The following is an 18,226-nucleotide window of genomic DNA, read 5'->3' on the forward strand; positions in this document are numbered from 1 at the left end:
CCAAAGGCATACTAAATGGCTGAATGGAATTCAAACCCAGACCATCTGACTCTAGAGTTTAGGGATCTAAAGGAAGACTTGAATAAATAGATATACAATATTCTTGAATTGGAAGATAAATAAAAAGATGTCAGTTCTCCCCCAAATGTTGTCAAATTTTCACCACAAGTTTTCTATTTAATTGTTTAGGTTGGAAATTCACTAAATAATTCTAGTTTGCCTTGAAGAATGGAAAAAAGTAGCAAAAAAAAAATTTGTTAAAAGGCATACAAGTAAAGGATAATTAATCCAATTATTTCTTTTGAAATATGACAACGTTACAGTATTTAGATCAGTGTAGTAGTTATACAAGAGTATAACACACACACACATTTTGTGTATGATAAAGGCGGCACTCTATATTGCTTTTAACAAATAGAAGTATATGCAACGAATAATGCTAGACAATTGGCCAAGATTAGGGAAAAGGATTAAGTATCCATTGACAACATATACCAGATACCATGGATGTATCATGTTGTCAGAAAAAAAAAACCAGGAAAGCTATAAAACAAAATGAAGGAAATAAAGGCATATATTTAAATAACATTTACGTGAGGGATTCTGTAGCCTAAAAGCAACAGAGGAAAAAAAAGGAAATAAACAGACTTGAACATATGCAAAAAAAATAAAACTTCGCCTCTCTAATATTTTTGGCATTCAGATCTAAAGAAAGAAAGCCTACAGAAATATTTGCAATAAATGGAAGACACTCAAGTTCAGCACATTTAATATTTACATAGTCATAAAATCAGTAAGAAATACATGAAGGCTTTAATGGATAAATCGTTAAAGAATAAACACCTGATGAAATTCAAACTATTACTGAATTTACAGAAGTCTGTTTTCATTAGAAATCAGAACAATATAAATGAAAATACGAAATCATTTAAACTGCTGAATTAGTGATAATTTTTAGAAGGCAATGCACTGAGAACACTATAGCAGAGAAGCTGAGAAGGTCTGCAGACTCTCGGGACTTGGATTTAAATCTGACTCTGCACACGTAGGCTGCGTGATCTCTGCCAAGGTACATGACTCTGTTTGTCTCCGCATTAAGACAAGAGAGGAGTCACAGACTGTCTCACATCTATTGCTCGGGTTAAATGAAATGATGCATGTGATGCATTAGCAGAGTGCCTGACACATATTAGCTGCTCAATAAATGTCAGAAATTATCAATATACTGGTATGAATAGAAGAGTAATCACAACATATTGCTGACAAAAAGATAAACTCATAAACCTTTCTGGGAAGCAATTTGGTAACTGGAGTTTAATAACTACTCATATCTTTTGATCTGGCTATATTACTTCCTAAATCTACCTTGAGGAGGTAACCTGAAATACAAACAAAGATTGTACACAAAGATGTTAATTGTAGCACTATTTAGGATTATGCAAAACTGGAAACAACCTCAATACCTAGCACTGTTTAGGTAAATGATGGCGCATCTACCAAGAAATGTTGTGCAACCATCAAAATGCTTATCAAGTACATCTTTTAATGACATAAGAAACTACTTATAATACAAAGTGAGAAAAGTAGACACAATAGTATACATACTATGATCTTATCTATATGAAGAAGACAACGTATAGAAAAGCCCTAAAAGAAAAATGCTGAAATACTCATTGTGGTTTCCTAGATCAGGATTCAAATATGGTTTGAGACTCATTTAGTAGGTCATGAAATCAGTTCAGTGGATCTTGACTCTTATTTGTGATAATGAAATAGAACAGAATAGAATCTGATATGGAGAATAGGTTGTCTAGAGACTAGACCAGACTAGAACAGAATAGAAAGAAATATAAGCTCTAAGGGTAAGTACTGTTTCCTGAAACTTTTGTTTCAATTCAATATTATATTTACATCTATGTGCTGAATGGTGATTTAAATGTATTTCTTATTATGGGTCATAGTTAAAAGTTGAAAACCTACTAGCCTAAGTATAAGTGGGATAAGGGTTGATATTCTTAAAAATTTTATTTACTCTTCTATAATTTCTAAATTTTCTACAATAACCAAGCATTATTTTGACATTTACTTTGTTCATTATGATACATGTTTCAGATTTCCCTTTGTCACCAACGTCAACCTTGAGCAAAGTTACAATGCATCAGAAACATCAGTTGATTATTGTCTAGGATGTACTTTTGGAATTCAGCTTTACAGTTAATTTCTTAATCTTTGTCTTTTGTGCAAAACGGGGTTTGTATCCAGCAAATAGGGAAGACAGAAGCAGTGGGCAGCAATATCGAGGTATAGGATAACTATTGTTAATATAATGACTTCTTCCCTTCTATAGCTTCTTTATATCTAACTCTTAGGGAAAAGTGATCACTAATCACAAATTTTGTACTTTTTACCTCAGGAGACAGAGGCTGATACCTCCAAATTCTAAGATGATAAAGTAAAGCATTCCATATTAGCTTTTATCTGCAACTCATTACTTGATGGCTTTACATGGTTCTGAAATAAGTGCTATGGAATCTGATGCTACAATGAAACCCAGGGCATCTACATGAAGGCTGGGGAAGCTCCTGTAGTTGCTCTTCCTTTGACAGCTTTATTGATATAATTCATACATGGTATCACTTACTCATTTAAAAGATATATTCCATAGTTTTTAGTACATTCATAGAGTCATGCAACCATCACCCCCAAACAATTTCAGAACATTTTCACCACCCCAAAAGAAACCCCACAGAAAAATTTTAGCCATCACCCCCAAGCCTTCCATCCTCCTTAGCCTCTGGCAACCACTGATCTACTTTCTATCTTTATAGATTTGCCTATTTGGATGTTTCATATAAACGGACTCATAGAATAGGCCCTTGCTCTTAATCATATAATGTGTGGAAGGCTCAGGTATTTCATAGAGCTACATAGTTTATTGATGAAAGAAAAACTTACACTTATTGGTATTCTTAGCCTTCGACCAATCAATAATGGGTGAAAGTTACTGTATGTCAGCTCTCTGTTATCCATCCACTTGTTTATCTTTTCATAGGCAGTCCAGCGCAAACCAATCCAAAAAGTGGCTTCCATATCCGGAAACAAGGATGTAATAAAATCTGTCAGAAAGAATTTTTTTTTAAAAAAGCATTTGACTTATTCAAATGAAAGATATACTAAAAATGCTCTTTTTACATACACTCTTGCTTATCTAACTACCAAGATAGCCTTTCACCTACTCTGTAAAAAAGTAACTTAATCAGATGATTTTTATATGTTAATTCCCCACAGCCTCCCAACATGAACTTGGCCACCAGATCAGAACAAAACATGTTTACAAACAATTCTGCTACCTTGTTCTCGCTGGCTCAACACTGAAGGAAGGGTGCCACCATAGGTGTGACAAATATCACTGGCTTCAGAAAAGGTGACAGACTTGGGTTTGACCTTTAGAAAACACTGCAAACAGAGAACACGTATGAAGCATAAGATTCCAAACCCAGGAAAGCTCACAAAGGAAGTAAATGCCTCATCTTTTAGAGGGCTGTTAATTTTCTGTTTGTGAGTACAGAAACTTACAAAGTAGTACTATAAGAATGCAGATCTACACTCTTGATGTGAACAACAGCAGAACAGTCTTTAAACTATTTTTAAAAAAATCTCCTGTTTTTTGAGTGCTTTCTTGTGCTAAACACTTTGTACACTATTATCTCATTTAATTCTCACAACAAATGGCAAAACTGAAGCAGAGGGACATTAAGTAACTTTACCCGTGAGTAAAATAGCCATAGAATGGTAATGGTCAGCATTTAGACTCTGCTCCATCTGATTTGAAATATGTACTCTTCACCACTACCTCCTTATATAAAAAACACATTTTTAAAGAAATCATCCCCTGTTTCTTGGCAGGAAATCTCTAATTCAAATGGGGTAAAGGGGGTTAAGAGGTACAAACTACCACTTATAAAATAAATAAGTAACAGGGATATAATGCACAGCACAGGGAAGATAGTCAATAATTTTATAATAATTTGTATGATGTGTAATCTATAGAAATATCAGATCACTGTGTTTTAAACCTAAAACTAATATAATACTTTCAGTCAACTATACTCTAATAAAAACAAACAAAACCCCCCAAACCCCACAAATTTACATCAACTATGTAAATTAATCTAGACTTAATAACTTAGGGGGAAAAAAGATTATCTTAACTTTAAAAAGTCAAAATGTATCTCTAATGTTTTGACTTTACTATACTTCCAGCTGTCAGACACATCTCTCTCTCTTTTCCTTCCTTCCTCCTTTCCTTCCTTCCTTCCTTCCTTCCTTCCTTCCTTCCTTCCTTCCTCCCTCCTTCCCTCTCTTTCTCTCTTTCTTTCTTTCTTTTGATATTATGATCATGTTAGTGTGGAACAGTATGTCCCAAATTGCATTCCTTGAAACACTGTACAAAACTTTTTTTTTTTTTTCCAAACTCCTTACAGACTGGGGTGGCCAAAGAGATATGTTACTGAGTGGCTTCTAGAAAAGACTCTAGAGAGAACACCCTGAACTTGAGCTTGGACGCCCTTAGTTAAGGATGACAGAGTAGAAAGACAAAAGCAGCCTCATTTTGGAGACTTCACAGAGCTTCCATACCAACCCCAGACTGCTTATCTTCAAACTTCTTTCATATGACAGAATAAATGTTTTAGCACACTGTAGCAATCTCTTTGTTCAGTAGTCAAATGCACTTCCTAAGAGATACATATACCAATATAAATTATGCATCTCAAGGAGGCAAATATAGAATGCAGAATTTCCCAAACCTATCTAATCATAAACCCCGCTTTGGAAGCAAGGTCAATGATTAGCATTTTGTTAGCATATGTGTATAGCCCCAAAAAGTATGGGAAACACAGGTCTAATTTCATTGGTAAATGCTGCTTAGATGTTTTCCTTAAGAGAAAAAATTTATCAGCCAGAAATTAAGTCAGTTTCCTACATGTCATAGAGATAGTCCTGGCTATTCAATGTCTTACTATTCATTGAAAGATCAACTTCAGCAATTTAAGTGTTAGTAGCAACAGAATAGGAACACAATACTCTGAAAGACCTGTAGGCATGACTAACTTGAGAGTTAACCTGGTTTCTGAAAATGTCTATAATCAGGTGGGATACTGAAATACACAGAGTCTATGGGACTGAAGTTATTTTGTGGGATACCACTCTGCCACAGCCATACAATCATCACGAAAGCAATAATCATTTGCACAATGTAGCAATTCTCTTTTTACCTTATTCTGAAAAGTAATCCAATCCCCAGAGCACTGTATTTTAGCTGCAGGATCTGGGCTATATTTCTCTAATGAAGATACATTATATTTTTCACAGATGAAGGGCAACTTGATACTACAGTCTGCTGGTTTATTTAAGTCTGAGAAACGAAAAGCAGGATTACTGTGGTGAGAATTTTCCATTCAGCACATTTGAAAAACAATCCAGTAGTAAAGAAAGTCTCTTTAAGTCAATCTTTCAAAATGGTAAAAATATACTCCTTTTCTTCCCCAGCCATTTTCGTCTTGGATTGTTATTCATATCAGTAGGTTGTAGCATACCAATATTACCTACAAAACCTCACATATTTGGTATAACAACCGCAGTTATTACCACAGTTCCTGGATGGAGGAAACAGAGTTGAAGAAGGCTAATGGCGGGGAAGGGGATCTAAACTACACCTTAGAACTGCTGCCTGGTCATCTTTGCAAATTTGTCTTTATCCTTCCCAGTTATGAATGTGGTAAGTTTATTTTTTAAGTAACTGCTTTAGGATAAAGGAAATCAAAATATTCACAGTGAAAAGCATCTTTACTTGCATTTGGAATTTGAGCTACTGCCATTAGCAATAAATCAGAATAAGATGAAGCTACCAAACATATAATCAAAAGGAAAACAAGATTAAGCTAGTAACTGAACTTGAAGTTCACATATTACATAATCAACATGAAGGATTTGTAATTAACCTTACCGCTAAACCAAGACTTGGCAGACATGTAAAAGCATTCCTCCCCAAGTGTTATAGGAAAATGACGCCATGGATGTCGTGAGCTGAAAGGAAATGAGAGATGTGACAGCTCATAATACAGTGACATGTTCCATTCTGGTTTTTACTGTAAGTAATTTTAATTCAAAATTTAATGTTATGCCATTATTTTACACTACTTTTTCCTTGATGCTCATATGCAAAAGGATTTGGTTTCTCTAGCTTAGGTATTTTATGAATTAATGTTCAAAATTAATTATAAATAATAATCTATTTAGTAAAAGGGGCCTTGAGACTACTTCTCTTAAATGATAATTTCACAAAGGCAGCATCAAGGATGTCACATACTATATAAAAGGATCTATTGGCTGCTCAGTAGTTCTCATCCACCACTTCTGCTCATCACCAGATATCTGGAAAAAAAAAACAACACAAAAACAAAACAAACAAACAAAAAAACCAACTAAACACCCATCCTTACAAGTGCTGGGTTTTCTAGGGAAGTTTTGATTTAAATACCCTGGCCCATCATAATCACAAATCATTAACATTTCCAGATGTTCCATCACTTTGGTCTCTAAAGTACACAAACCAGATCTTTTCACCAAAAAAGTACTTTGAAAACTCTTTGTATATTCCCAGGCCCTATTGTGCACACAGAAAATATGGTCACTGTAATTATGGGCATATATTAATTGGACATATAGCATCCTACTGCAAGTAATTATAAATTTTAAAATACATAAATTATTTTCCTCTAAAAAACTATTTTGCAAAGTTAGCTATTATTAGAAATAGAAACTCAAGCTAACTATAAAGTTAACTCTTAGTAAAAAATGTGACAAGGAATTAGAATAATTTATATTATCTATTGATGCTTATCTTATCAATTGACATTCATTTTTTGGGGGGGTTAGGTAATTAGGTTTATTTATTTTTTAATGGCTGTACTGGGAACTGACCCCAGGACCTTGTGTATGCTAGGCATGCACTCTACCACTGAGCTATAACCCCCACATCACCAACTGACATTTATAATTAATCTTGAATATTTTAAAACATTAAGCAATCCTATTTAACTTTTCTAACATGAAGTGACGAATTTAGATATTGTTAGGTACATTTTCCTTGAGAGGAACACTTAACTTTTATAGACTGTTGAAATTTTTTTTAATAGAATAAATATAAAAATAAAGAAAAATTAAATACTTTTAAATTACATTTGCTATTTTGTTTTTGATGGCTTTCAGTCCTGCAAAAGATGTTAAAGTAGCCAGAGAGCTGTGATTGCTAGCACAGTACAGGACGGCTTCTTCATAGTTTAAGTGGGGATCAGCAACAAACCAATATTCACTCCCTTCTATGACAACTGGAGGTCCATGAATTCCAGCACGCTCTGAAGAAGAAAAATAGCAGAGTTATGACTGCACAAACCAAACTGTGCCCTCTCAGCATGGACTCATGTTCAAAACTATTTGTAAATAGCCATCCACTTAGATTCTGGCTCTCTTTGGCCAGGGCAGGCCTGGCCTAGAACAATCCAAGGATTCTTGAGCCAGTGAATGACTCCACTACCCTCATATACTCACAGAGAAGGATAAACCCAGCCTCATAGCCTCATCCCACACCAGCCAATCACCTTCCCTGCTTGGAGGTACTTCATCTCATGTGAAGACATGATAACAAGAAGCTGGGACTTAGGCCCGGGCTTAAATCATTAACTAAATACATCGTTGAAAAAGTAAAAGCGGCTTTGGATAAATTTCAGTTTTTTTAACTCACCTGGATTGTACCAGTCTGGTATTTTTGGAGTACGACCTGTGTAAGAAAGCAAGTGGCTTAAGTTTAGTATTCATTACAGATCATGGCCATAGTATAATTAAGTGCCTTCCATCTAATTCAAGAGGCCTTGCAATATTGCTGAGGCTTGTCCATTTCTGGCTGAACCATCTCCTTTCACGTTATGAATACTTCATTTTGAATTTTGTGGGGCCTATGCTAAAGTTCCTTTTGTGGCAATCAGAAAGGCAGATTTGTTACGTATTAATAAAGTATTACTAGCAGTTTCCTACTTTATATCATGGATGTCACAAAGGAAGACTAGATGGATAAAATGCAGCTAATAATTAGGAAGTACAAATAAGTAAATGAATGTATGGTATACATTACACAGAAGCATCAAGGACTATGCACCAAGATAGTCATCATTGTAGGATGAGGTTATTCAGGAATCATGTCTCCATCTAATGCAATTTGAATAAACCAGGTTGGTAGAGTTTACTGTCTCCCAAGATATCCTTGGGAAAAAGTGTACCATGATCCAGTACTGAAAATTTTGAGAAGCTGAGACACAAAACTGGGAGGGAAATAATAAAATGAACCCAGGATTCCTCGATGAAACAGGAAATATGTACTGTACAAAGAATTATCGACTCTGAAGTTGGGTGAGTCAGTGTCCTGATGCCCTCAGACCCTGCTGCTGTGGTACTTTGGATCAGTTGCTTGACTCCCTGAACCTCAACTTTCTATTCTATAGAAATGAAACTCTCCTACCTAACTCGCAAAGTCAGTACAAGGATCACTTAAGATCACCCCTATGGGAGCACTTGGCACAGTGAGCTCTCAGGATGCCAGCTGCTTTCCTCTACCTTTCCACTCCAGTCGTAGGTCACACTGCTTTCAAGTCAAAGACATACTTTGGTGAATTTTAGAAATTTCAGGGTAAAATAGCTGTTCTTAACTTTGCTGCTGTATCAGGGCCTAGTGCGTGGGAGGACCCTCCTCAGAGGACTGCCCACCTATCCAGCATCTTTGCTTTCTCTCCAAGTCAGTCCTCTGTATTAGATAATTTGCATTAATAATACTGCAAGTCAGTTAAAAAACAGACATAGTTTCCTGTTTGTAATCTTGTCAACGACTTCTGTTCATTTGTGTATTGGGGGGAAGCTATTATCTAACCTTTAACATTCTTTAAATTAGTGAGAAAAGCAAAATGCATGTTTTTTTTACATGAAATACAAATATGTATGTATGTACAAGGTTTCAGTGATCTGTTTATACTCACTTAGAAATTTATTTTGGAACTTCCTGTGCATTTACCACTTATTAATTTAACATATACAATATCTACTTTAAAAAATTCGGGATTAAAATCGTCTTAGCATTTCCCCTAATATATCCTTGACATTTTCCACTAAAAAGCTAAGGAAATTAATATCTATTTATTCTCCTTTCCTTCTTTTTTGTCATCAAAGGCTCTTCCAGCAAGCTAACTGATTTCCTGAATTTGAATGAGATAAACTATTAGCAATTTTTGAGCTCACTGAAAATTGTTTCTAAATTTTACAGGGACTTGTCAAATTTTTATTTCTTGACTTTTGCTTCATTCTTCCCAAGCTTGTCTTCATTTTGTCCTTCATTTTCCAACAAAATAAAAATTAAAATGATTCCCTCTGCTTCATCTCTCCTTTCAACTGAAATAATCTTTCATTCCAAGATCTAATCTCCCTAAATTAGCCTTAAACGTTATCTTCTGTACAAATTCTTTCATGATAAAAGAGGAAGGTAGCATTTAATTTCAATAAGCCAGCCCTCTACTAGGAGTAGGAGTCAGCCAGGATGGAGCTTAATATCTTAACCACATTGCCAAAGGCTTTTTAAAATTATAATTATAGACTAAGATGTTCTTAGAGCTACTTTTGGCTCAGGATTTACAATGTTCACATGAGAAGATCGTGAAAATGAATAACTACTACTTACCTTTTGGAATCTGGCATATCCATTCAAGTTTTGTATCACAAGCAAAAGGCCTTAAATAAATAAATTCTCTGTCATCATAGAAATACCAGCTTCTTCGCCATGCCCTATGAACCGCCTAAAGGAGGAAGAGAATTGCAGAATATTTCCAAGATGATGCAGCCTTATAAAACTCTAAACTGTAAGCCCTATCTATGGTCTTTAACTCTACATTAGCTCTAGCACCTAACATACTTGCTTATGAGTAAACATATGAATGAATGAATGAATGAATGCAGTGTTTAAGCTGTCAGTAATAGCTATGCACTAGGCTTCAAAGGGGCAGATAAAAGAAATATATCATAGGGTCATGTTTGTGTCCAAAATGCAAATTACTGGTTTTTTTTTTCTATTTTTGTTGATTTGAAATTGTAGAATATTGCACCTTTAAATTTTGGAAAGATCAAGCTAGAAAAGAATATTTGGTTCAGTGGTTTCCAAACACCAGGCTGTGATTACAGCAGATCTGTGGAAAAGTGACATAAAAGACTCACATCAGGGCCCCAGGCTCCTTCTGTGGTGCTGTGTTGTGTTTCTGGGACACTTCCCTCCTCCATCTGGTCCAAGATGGCTCTCTACAAATTCCAGCCAGCGAGCAGGGGAGAAAAGGAAGGGGAGAGCACGACCTGGGAGAAGTAGCCATCACTTGTCGGACTGTTTTCTATCAAGGCCAAGATTCTGGTGGGTGATGTGGCAGGGGAAGTAAGATTCGCCCTCCAGACACTGCCCTAGCTGGCCGTGCTCCTGACGCAGGCTGGTCAGTGCCTCTTTCATTTAGTTTTTTGGATAAAATTTCCAATTTCTTCCTACATAGGGATTCAACTTACACAGAACATAGTGAATTGCACTATGGAATACTTCTGAAAACTTCACAAGCTTCTCTGAAGTTTTCACCCTTTCATGTGTTAAACTGGGAATTCTGTAAGAATGGCATGCTACTGTAGTGTTTTACTAAAATCATTACATTGAAAATAATGCTTTCCAATGGACTTCTCAGTTCTTTGTCTCAAACTTCCTGTAACATTTCTGGTCAATCACCTTCTTGAATCTCTTTCTTGGGCTCACATTGCAAAGACACTATCTAGATGTGTCCTCCTTCTTTGTTGTCTTACATTTTATGTTGTTGGCAATTACCCCAAACCCACTTTGTGGCCCTTTGCACTTTTTTTTTTTTTAATGTGCATTTTCCCTTTAACTCTAGTCTCTTGATTTCAACTTTCTACAAGATATTTCTTACAGCTAGCTTGTATTCAAAATGTCTAAACTAAAATTTACTACTAGTTTCTCCATAGACAAGTACCTCTTCTGACTGTTTTCACCAATGCCATACAGCAGAGTAGACTCAGATACTGGGTTTATATTTCAGTTCTGTAACCATGTAAGCTACTCAGAACTCATGTTTCTTCCTCATGAGATGGATATAGTAACAGTATCTGCCTCACAAGGTTGCTTAAGTATTTAATGAGATATTACATGTGACAAGCCTAGTACTGTGCCTGGCTCACAGGTCAACAGTGTCCACTGCTACCATCATCACCACCATCACCATCATTATTACTCTCTCACAACATTCTTTTTCTTGCATAAAACTTATACTTTGTCTGCATAGCCCTTGTAATTACTTATTTACTTGTCTTTACCTCCTACTAGTTTGTAAGTTCTGTGAAGACAACGACTGTTTTATACCTTATCGTTGTTGCACTCCCCAGAATCACAGACTACTTGGACACATTACTTATGGAACAAATAAACAAAGAAAGTCTGCAAAGGAAGACGCCTAACTGGTCTTTTATGTCTTCTGGTCCTATCCATTGCATCCTGACATCTGTTTCAAGATGAATCTTCTCATACCCTCCTTAGCTCACGTCAAGAACCTTAAACTAATGCACTGTTGTCTACCCAAAAATGTACAAACTCCTTAACCTGGCATCATTCTAATTTTCCAGCTTTGTTTTCAACCACAGCACCAGTTAAAATTTCTTCATCTGTCTTCTAGTCCCCCCACTGCCTCTGGGTCTCCCTTCCACTGCCACTTTCTTGTATGCCACCTCCTTATACCATCCCCCCATTAGAAAGCCTTTCCCTATTGTAACTGGACGAACTATCCATCCTTAAAGGTCCAATTCAAGTCCCACCTCTTTCTGAAAACAGGCCACACGAATCATTTCCTCTTCTGAGTTTCATTAGCACTCCTCAGCCCACTCATTTGGAGCTTATTACTGCATAGTAATAAGAGCCATCTTTCTTGAATATGAATTTTATCTTCTCAAATTAAGTGTAAGTTAGGTTGCTTGAGGGCTGGCCCATGGGTGTGCTTCTAACCTCCCATCGCACCTAATATCATGTGCCACAGGCAAAAGGCACTTGTGGATCTGTTGCCTGACTGCACACACTGCCAGATTTACTTTTTAAATATGCAGATTTTCTACCATTGTACTGACCTTGACAGCAGCACAGTCTCTGATATCATAGTCCTGCTGAAACTCATTTGCCATGATAATAGTAGACACCTTAAAAGACAAGAGAGGCTTGAGAATTTAAGACTGATGCATAAATATTTGCAATTTAGATGTAATTTAGGCAGCTTTAATAACTCAAGCTTGTTCATATGCCAAGGGATGAAAACTTTTTCATTTCTTTTTTTATGTCAGGATCCTAAATCATGAGAGGACTTAGAAAATGTCATAATGTCATCAGTTTCCAAACAAAGGAAGCTACAGTTTCAGAAATGGACGTTATCATGTATTAAGTTCACAACTGGAGTTACAAAGTATCAGGAACTTGCAAAATATCTTTTTTTTTTTTTTTTGCATGTGTTGAAATGTGAGTTATTCAATTAACTATTCTCGGATGGATGTGCTCAAATTTGAAAATGAAGCCAAGGAATTTTACATTTAGAAAGAATATACGATGATTTGACACAATGATAATGTGGAGCAAATATTTAACATTTTGAGAATAATTTGCTCCTCTAAATGTTACCTAAAACCTCTCCTTAGGATAGTGTAAACATTTGAAATAATATTTAAGGTTCCCACAAATTGTTTCCCCCAATAAAGTTATTTTCTTTTTTACAAAACTCATATTTTTAGATAATAAAAGTTTCTCATTATGAAAAAAAGGAAAAATATACAAAGAAAAAGAAAAAAAATCACTTGTACTACCCCAAAATTACAACTATATTTACACATCTATATATTATGTTTTTTAGACTATATATGGAAAGGCTATACATATGGTTATTTATTTTTTGTGATAAAAATGAGATTAGTAACATGTTTCCCCCGCCACTTCATATATGTGAATCTATTTCCACTTCAATAAAGATGCATCTACATAATTTTAATGGTTGCATGGCTGTATTCATTAACAAAACACTCATTTGTTACTGAAACAAATACTCTTTCCATCTTACCCTGAACGAGGAAGATTACACTTACTGGTGTATGATCACTCCATTGCCAGGATCCTTGTAGATCAGGGCTCCTTTTATTCAAACCTATCCACAGCCAACGCTGGTTACTATGTAAAAAGGAAGTGTTAAAATCTGAGCACAGCACTTGGCAAAAACATTTAGGTATTCACATGTCTAAAATGCTTAAGACATGTAAGTTTATTCAGAAGACCTTGTCATGAACTGAAAAGCAGTTTCAAGCTATACAAAAAGTCTTCTGAAATGAAACTGAATCCTAATTATGGGGAAGCTATCAAAAAAGTACCAGACATTTTTAAACTAAATTTTAAGCTACTTTCTTCACATAAAAGGCAAAAACTATTCTGCTTTGAAGAACTTAAGAGGAAGAAAAAGTGTATGATTATTTCAAAACTTTCACCACAGAGCTTCAATTAGATAATTATTAGACAATGTTTTCAGATACCAGAACAACAAGGGCATTTCCTTAAAGCATTCGTCTATAACACTATCAAACAGTTCTTCTTTAAAATGCAGAACCACTTGCCTAACATTTTATTAAAAAAGATTTAAAAAATTTAATTTCCACTGACCATTAAGTTTAAAGTAAAACAAGTATTCAAGTATTTTTAAATGCCAAACTCCTTGGATTATACCAGAGCAATACAATCCAGCAATCACTAAGTGAATGTATTTAACACTCATAACTATTATACTTTCAAGGCACTGAGCTATGTACAATAGTGCTTCAGAGATGTAGAAGACGTAATATCTACCCTCAAATGACATATAAACTAGTAAGAGAGACAAGATACATATATATAAGCAAAGGAAATATAAGCCCATTTTTGAAAAACATTGAATGATATAAAATTTGTATACATTGTAAGTGCTACAAAAGTTCAGAAAAAGGAGAGGTCATTGTAGTCCATAGGAAGTCAGGAAATATTTTGTAGGGTTGGTAAGACAAGAGATAGTCTTCAGAGGATACCTGACATTTCTTTTGAGCCATAATCTGAGTGTTTACCACATGCCAGTATTCAGATTGGCTGAGAGAAGAAAGGAAGGGCATTCCAAGGAAGAACATATACAACCACATATAGAGGCAGGGACACACATTGTAAGTGATCCCTTCCCCTCAATTAAATGCATGCACTAGCCAGGGAGATAATTTCAGTATAAATAGAGGTAATATAACCATAAAAAATTTCTCCACTTCTAACTTCACTTGAAGATATTCTCTGACATATATTATACTTTTTAGGCTTCAATAAGTAGACTATTTTCCATGTAATTTTTTTTTGCAGGGATGATGCTAGTTACTTTCCATATATTTAACCTTCTGATTGCATATGGCATGTACCATCAGTACGTGAGTGACTATTATACATGCAAAATAGTAGCTATAGAAATGTTACATAAATATAAATAGAACACACATTAGAGAAGTGGCAGAAATCCAAATCTAAAATTAATCCCTACTCTCAAGCTCAGAAGAATATATGGAATATATGCAATGTACAGTTACAGGATAATTGGGAAATATAGTAAGTCTGCATTTAAAAATATTTGCTAGTGAATCAAAGGCAGGAACAAACTTAATTTTGAATTGATTTCCTACTTTTTAATGAAATATCTGCTTTTCTTTATCTTTTTCCTCTGTTCAACATTCCCTCATATTTTAACATCAATAAGCACTTTTTTTTTAACCTTGCTGACCTCAAGCTTTTCAACTCATTACAATGGGATATAAGACAGTCTCCTTTTAGTTTTTATTGTTATACTGTTTTCTTTCATAAAGAAAGATCACCAATTTATAGAGTTAAGATAAACCCAGTGGAGACAATTAAGTCCAGTCTGAATTTAGCAGCTAAAAAAGGAATCTGCAGTTTGTGTCTTCAACTAATCAGAGCTTTCTCACAGGCATTAAAATGTATCATAGTTTCCGACTGTTGGATTTCTAAACCACAAGGTCTGGATAGTTTCCATATACATTATAATTGAAGTCAGATGGCTAAAATAAAGAGGAGGTCAAGTTTGCCTCCTCATACTTTATTACTTTCTAATCTTTGCAGATTATATATTTGGGCCTGCAGAATTTGTGCAGAATTTTGTGTTTCCCTAAAGAAAGCATTAGATATTTTATTTTCTTTACACAGTCAACAGTACAACCTGGAAAATGATCAAAGATCATTTGCCATCTGCACTGACTTTATAAGCTCCCACAGAAAGCCTCTTTAGAAGCCTGCCCCAAAATTTCCACCCAGTCCGTTCTCACCTCCGTGTCTTCCTACTTAGAAACCTCTGCTTTCAAGCCCGTTTCTGCCTCCTCTGCTGCATCTCAGAGAAGTTTCCTAGAGAGCAGTCTGCCCCATTGTCCAAAATTTCTAATCTTCACACTTTCTGAGATTGAACTTCATTTTAACCCAGACCTTTCTAGTTTTCAGCTTCCATTTCCAGAGATTTATTAGTGTGCTATAAATACAGAACAGAGTAGCTATTTGTGTGGGTTTTCTTTTCTTTCTTTCTTTCTTTTTTTTTTTTTTTGGTGTGTGTGTGGTAAGAGGTGGAAAATATTTCCTCATTTGTAACTTATTCTTGGTTTGACCTGTATCAGTAGGCAGATAAAGAGAAGAAGTTGGAAATCACATTAATCCTTGCATATCTCTCATGTGGATTTTAGAAAATTTGAGGGGAAAATGGATTATAATTGAGGAATTGAATCAAACTGAAATTTTCTCTCTAAATATAGATTTCTTCTACTCCAAGCACTAAGCATATGGTTTTAAGGCTATTAGGTTAAGAAGAAATTGCATGAAAGTTTAATATGTTTATTTGTGTTAATATTTCTACTCTCAATCAAATTTCCTGCTCTATCTGGTTTCTAAGAAAACAGTACCTCAGCCATAACCCCCAATAAACACTATTTGATGAGGGCACTTAGTCTGCAAAGCCTTCAATTTATATCTAAATCTATTCATGCCACATCACTGGAGGTAGCACACACAGCAGCAAGAGCACTGCAAACAACACTTTCTTCCCTAATCCTAAGACTATTTTTGTTCTACAGTGGCTTTCCCTGGTGGGCTGCTGTCACGAATTGCAAAGATCTTAGAGTCCTAGTGACTTAGGGTACTATGAACCCTTTTCATGGAAATACAAACAGAGATGGGGAACTTAGATGGTGAGAAGTGTAGCAGTCATCTGACTTCGCTCCTTGGCAGGGAGTACACAATTTGGGCAATGGACATCTTGCTGAGAAAGGTCAGTTCCTGCAATAAAAAGCTAAAGTGTTCAAGGAGTAAACTTTAGAATCATTTTCTGATATAAATGGGTTTGCTTCCTTTCTTCCCATCAAGCCAATATTGAATAGGTTTTATAATATGTTGTCTAAGTATGGTATGGGCAAATGATCTCTTTACTAATGGGGCGTGTATTAAGCAGACATTACAGTTTGCTTAATATGGCATTATATTAACTACTGGGATGAGTACAAATAAAATATGATCCCTATGAGTGAAAGGATTATGGTGATTTGTTTTTAATGTGTGATATCCTGCTTTTCTTTGTGCTTTTCTAAATTCGATACGTATTACTTTTGTGATCAGAAAAAAATTAAACATTGTATATTCTGTGAAAAATAACCTATATATATAGGAATGGAAAAAAATGGAAAGGATTTATACTAAATGTTAACTATGTTTATAACTAGGAGCTAGGATTTGAGGTGATTTTAATTTTCTTCATTATCATTTTTTATATTTCCCAAATTTTACATAATAAACTTGTATTAATTTTTAATGGGGGGGAACTCAGCAAGTGTGATTAGAAATAAAGAAATCAAGAAAAATTCTCTCTCAGACTTTTGTTTTCTAGCGTACTCTATTTTGTATATAGAAGCTCTTAATGATCATTTATATCACATAAGATACTCAATTTTTCATCAGGTGATTCCCACAAATACAACTGTCCCTTGGTATCCATGAAGGATTAGTTCCATGACCTCTCCACATACCAAAATCTGAGGATGCTCAAGTCCCTTATATAAAATGATGTAGTATTTGCATATAACCTATACACACCTTCCCATATACTTTAAATTATCTCTAGATTACTTATAATACCCAATATGGTGTAAATGTTTATGTAAATAGTTGCTAGCATGAGACAAATTCAAGTTTTGCTTTTTTGGAACTTTCTGGAATATTTTTCCAAATATTTTCGATTGAATCTACAGAAGTGAAACCTGAAGATATGGAGGGCTGATGGTATCTTCAACCTTATTGCTTAGTACTTACCAATGGCTCTCTGAACCAGTTAAAGTTTTCTAGCCTCTTGCTTGGGGTTATTCAAAGTCCAGTTTGTTTATGCCAGTATTGCCAGTATTTTCCTTAAAAATACCTTGGCCTAGACAGTATGATATTTTGTGTGTCAAGCTTGAGATCCTTGAGATCTAAGGGCTAGTAAATTGCCCTGCTCAAAATTCTCTCTTCAGCGAGGATCAGCAGGGTATTAGAGAGGTTATGCTCCAGAGGTGGCCACCACAAGGCCCTCTGTGATCCAAAAGCCATACCTGAGGCTTTGGTCATTAGCAAAGTGAATTTCAGAAATAAGTTTACATCAGCAAAATTAGATGCTTGTTTATCAGCAAGATGTTAGAAATGGGCTTTTACTGGTAAAAATTCAAGTTATTCAAGACGTGAGGAATAGCTAAAAATACTTAGCGACACTCTCACTCCTCATGAAAGGGTAGTAGAATCTCGTGAAGCTGGTAGTCTGTATCATTAGAAATGTATCTGTGGCCTGATCTCTAACTGGTCCCATGTCCAGTCTTTGGGTCAGGTATTGGGACTGCCTTATGCCACTTACAATGGGAACAGAATGAATCCTGCCTCTGGAACATCAGCACAGTTACTTTAAATGAAACTTCCACACAAGATGGTCATTGGAACACCTAAAGGGACAGACTACTGGGATGTTGTAAGCTTACAAAACAG

At 35.3% G+C, this 18,226-nt stretch overlaps 1 protein-coding gene across 1 annotated transcript in view; it reads right to left on the minus strand.

Annotated features, from left to right (window-relative positions):
* The window catches only part of LOC102515565 (lymphocyte antigen 75), a 106,657-nt gene that overhangs the window by 56,095 nt on the left and 32,336 nt on the right, over window positions 1-18,226 (minus strand). The window contains 10 exon segments of the mRNA XM_006176792.3: window positions 2,956-3,116; window positions 3,351-3,456; window positions 5,277-5,416; window positions 6,008-6,087; window positions 6,371-6,435; window positions 7,243-7,418; window positions 7,805-7,840; window positions 9,782-9,896; window positions 12,259-12,327; window positions 13,258-13,339. Of these exon segments, the coding sequence (XP_006176854.1) occupies window positions 2,956-3,116; window positions 3,351-3,456; window positions 5,277-5,416; window positions 6,008-6,087; window positions 6,371-6,435; window positions 7,243-7,418; window positions 7,805-7,840; window positions 9,782-9,896; window positions 12,259-12,327; window positions 13,258-13,339 (1,030 nt within the window).

This window comes from Camelus ferus, chromosome 5, assembly GCF_009834535.1.
Source record: "Camelus ferus isolate YT-003-E chromosome 5, BCGSAC_Cfer_1.0, whole genome shotgun sequence".
NCBI classification, from domain to species: Eukaryota; Metazoa; Chordata; class Mammalia; order Artiodactyla; family Camelidae; genus Camelus; species Camelus ferus.